This window comes from Haliotis rufescens, unplaced genomic scaffold (genome assembly GCF_023055435.1).
Source record: "Haliotis rufescens isolate VD_foot unplaced genomic scaffold, xgHalRufe1.0.p SCAF_7, whole genome shotgun sequence".
Lineage (NCBI taxonomy): Eukaryota > Metazoa > Mollusca > Gastropoda > Lepetellida > Haliotidae > Haliotis > Haliotis rufescens.
In genome coordinates, this window is record NW_025964361.1 from 30,259,560 (window position 1) to 30,263,284 (window position 3,725).

The 3,725-nt window shown below is 39.4% G+C and overlaps 1 protein-coding gene across 1 annotated transcript; it reads left to right on the forward strand.

Annotated features, from left to right (window-relative positions):
* Nucleotides 1-409: 409 nt before the first annotated feature.
* LOC124148128 (tripartite motif-containing protein 2-like) lies at nucleotides 410-2,955 on the forward strand. Its single transcript, XM_046519087.2, has one exon. The coding sequence runs from the start codon at nucleotides 419-421 to the stop codon at nucleotides 1,718-1,720; it is 1,302 nt and encodes a 433-aa protein (XP_046375043.2). The 5' UTR covers nucleotides 410-418; the 3' UTR covers nucleotides 1,721-2,955.
* Nucleotides 2,956-3,725: the final 770 nt, after the last annotated feature.

Here is a 3,725-nt window from a genome sequence, read left to right on the forward strand (position 1 = left end):
TTTATTCACGACACTGTTACATTTCCAAAATTCATTCAATTCACATTTCCAACATTTGTTCTTTAGACATTTCCAAAATTCATTCAATTCATATTTCAAACATTCATTCATTGTTTGGTGAATGAACAATTAATCAATCAACTCATGAATGCGAAGTGACTATGAATGGGTGATTACTATAACAAGTCATTTATATTTTCATTGGGTATTTTCATTCGCGTTTTTTTGGTATGTGTATTCCAGTTGATTAGGTACAAGTGGGTACGGGTTATCCAACATTTGGGTAGGAGTCCGCTAAATTCGTTTGGGTAATGATCTTCGTGGGTAGGGATTGTTTAGTTCACCCAATGAACCCCCATTTATCGTCACATGATCACGAGTTTATCACATGACACGTGGTCATGTGACATTTGACAAGATGGCGGAACAACACCACACTGAATCTCATTTCCACTGTCCGATATGTAAAAACGTTTTCGAACGTCCCAAAGCCATACCATGTCTCCACACGTTCTGTCAAGAATGCCTCGAAAGCCACGTTACCAGGAACGGCAACGGCGGGCGATTTCCCTGTCCAGTTTGTCGACAGACCATATATGTTCCATCAGGGGGCGTGTGGAGCTTCCCCGATAATTATCTTATTCTTCATCTTCGAGAAGTAACGTCTGTGTCTGAGAGTACTGGAGAGATGGCAACACTTCCCGTCGACCAACCCCCGACATACCAGACTCTGTACGGAGACAAGGCATTCGACTGGGAGAACAGTGACGTGTTTGTTGTCAACAATCAACACTCGATGGCAGTATTTACCAACAAATTCGCTGGGCACGGCACCGGTCAAGGGGATTTTACGCACGTTTCAGGACTCGCCGTGAATCCGTTGAACGACAACATCATCGTCACCGATTGCAGCTTGAATAAGGTTGCAATATTCAGCGTCAGGGGCGATTTCCTGTCAAGTTTCTATACTGACTGCTCTATTCGGGACGTGTGTGTGACAAGTTTTAACACTGTGCTGTTATCAGTGAGTCGTTCTGGGGCGGCTTTACTTCGGGAGTATGCTATGGATGGTCACCTAATAGCAGCATTTGGGAGTTTCTACAAGTACGATAATCCATGTGGAATTTCACTGGACAACACTCAGAAGGTTGTAGTGACCAGCCTTGAAAAGAACACAGTGCATGTGTTGACCGATCAAAAGAAGCCATGCACCAACTTCGGCTCCAAAGGTTCCGGCCACAATCATTTCATTCAACCATCGTATGTCACAGTTAACAACAGAAATGAAATTGTTGTGTCTGACACTGGCAACCACAGAATCAAGATTCATGAAATGAATGGTCAGTTTATTCGTCAGATGGGGTCACAGGGCCATGTGTACGGACAGTTGTTCTATCCCATGGGGCTCTGTGTTGACCAATGTGACAACATCTATGTCGCAGATGCCAACAACTACAGAGTTCAAGTCTTCACAGCGGAGGGTGATTTTCTCGCATGTCCGGTTCGTCGCACTTTTGAAGTTGGAGTTGATGTGAAACCAACCAATGTGGTCATCTCACGAAATCGACTTGTGGTTGCATTGAGAGGCTCCAGGCAGTCAGAGGTTCGCTTGTATAAGTGGGATGTTCCTCTACTCAATGTGAAACCGTCTAGCTACCAGTTGGGATCTGCATGTTGTCTTATCACATGCTGTGTTAAGTCTGATTATGAAGAAATATGAGGACCAATTTGCAACTTAAATTGCAGAATCCATTGAAGTATTTGTTGAAATGTTTTGTTGCCAAATTAAGATATTTTATGACTGCTTAGCTGTGGATTTAATGCCAAAATATTGTACTTGCTCCTGAATTACGATTCTAGGACATAGTTCACTTGTATTAGTTAGCAATGGTTAGCTTGTTTGGAAAACTGGACTTTTCCTGGGAAATTAGATAGTGATAATAGGTGAGGGAACACAGTTAGAAGGTAAAGGATACAGAGTTACACACAGGTAGCATGGTTAAGCTTTCTATTGTCTATAGCATGTATAGAGTGGTGCTTTTAACAACTGGTCTGAAATGAATGGTATACAAGATGAGTTTAGCTCACTGTTTCTGTGTATGCAGCACATACACTATCGTGTAAACATAGCTGGTCATTGCTAGTAAATGATGTACAAGGACAATATGTTGTAAAAATGCTATTGGTCACCGGTTGTTTAGCATGTTTATTGACAATAATTTGCAAATTATTATGTACTCAACATTGTGAACATCTGAAAATTGAGTGAAGAGATGAAAAACTGTATGTGGAGAAATATAAATTTGGCATATGGAACAGATTACTGTACATGTAGAAGTTCCGTTTGACATTTGTAATAATGTAATTGCTAATGTTCCTGTGCTACATGCAAAACCCTCTGTAAACTAGCTTAAAGCAAAGTGTTTGATTAACTGATTATGATTATTTTTTTCTCAACTGTATTATTTCTTTTGAACAATATGACATGTGTAAGTTGTGAGGTGCAATGCAGTACAGCATGTACAAACAGGGATTTGTCTGCATAATGTCTGCCATCTTCCTGAGGCAAGGGAGTTAACTGACTATAAAAGTCCAGTTTCCACCCTTGCCAAACTAGACTGGAATTATGGAGTTATATATTCGCTGGACTAACGAGTATGTGCATAGTCTAATCAAATCGCGTAACAAAATAGGCATCCAGTTCTAAAACTGCCATGCAGATTTCGGTCGATTGTAGGATTTGCTAAGCATGTGTACTGTATCTGTCAACAGATATTTTCCAAATCTTTTCATGTTTGTAAACAAGGTACTAACATTATTTGATGCACTATGCGAAGTAAGACCCGTTTTTTTACAGTATAGATCTTGATTATCGATCAGATCGTCTTGACTGGTCGACACCATTTTATTTGAAGCAGATGCAAGTGATATGAGAGGTGGAATCTGATTGGTCAATAGGAGGGACATATCTCATAATATGGCGCTACGATCGAGCCCAGATATTGTGCGTATCATCAAAATATTGTGAAGTAACCCTGCGTATTCGATTAGCAAATCAGCAACTTATTTTGAAATTATAAAAGGGCATTCCATGACAGTTACATCATAATCATTTGCCATCACACTTTCTTGTGGAAGTATCGTGGTATTTTTGAGTCCTATAAAGCTCTCGAACCCACATGACACCAGTTTGCAGGGACTAGATGTTTTTAATTAGAATAGTGTTTTTAAATATTTAACTTAAATACCCACATGTGTAAAAACTAGTGGGTAACAGAAATTTGAATACCCAGATAGAATTTCTGATACCCAATGATTTTAAAATGCATGGGCAAAATACCCACAACACCAAAAGCTTATCTGGAGCTCTGTTGATGTGATGGTCCTGATGACAAGATGTTGAGACAACGAGGAGGCTCATTCAGATGGGCAATATTTCATTGTACATTCCCCTCTGAGCTCAGATGGAATTATGTGATAGATTTGTATATAACATGGGTTGTTTACTGTGGAGCACTATGACATTGTTATTGTTGCAACTTGCTCAGAGATTATGATTATTAAGCACTTGTATGAAACAAGGTGTATATGAGTGTATTTAGGGGCATTGTATAGTATTTTCATCTGGAAAAGCAGTGAACTATTTTCAATGTTATTCGAGTATGGTACTTTTTGAGCATTCTTGTTAATGATTGTGTAAATATTGTGTAAATATTGCTTAATGC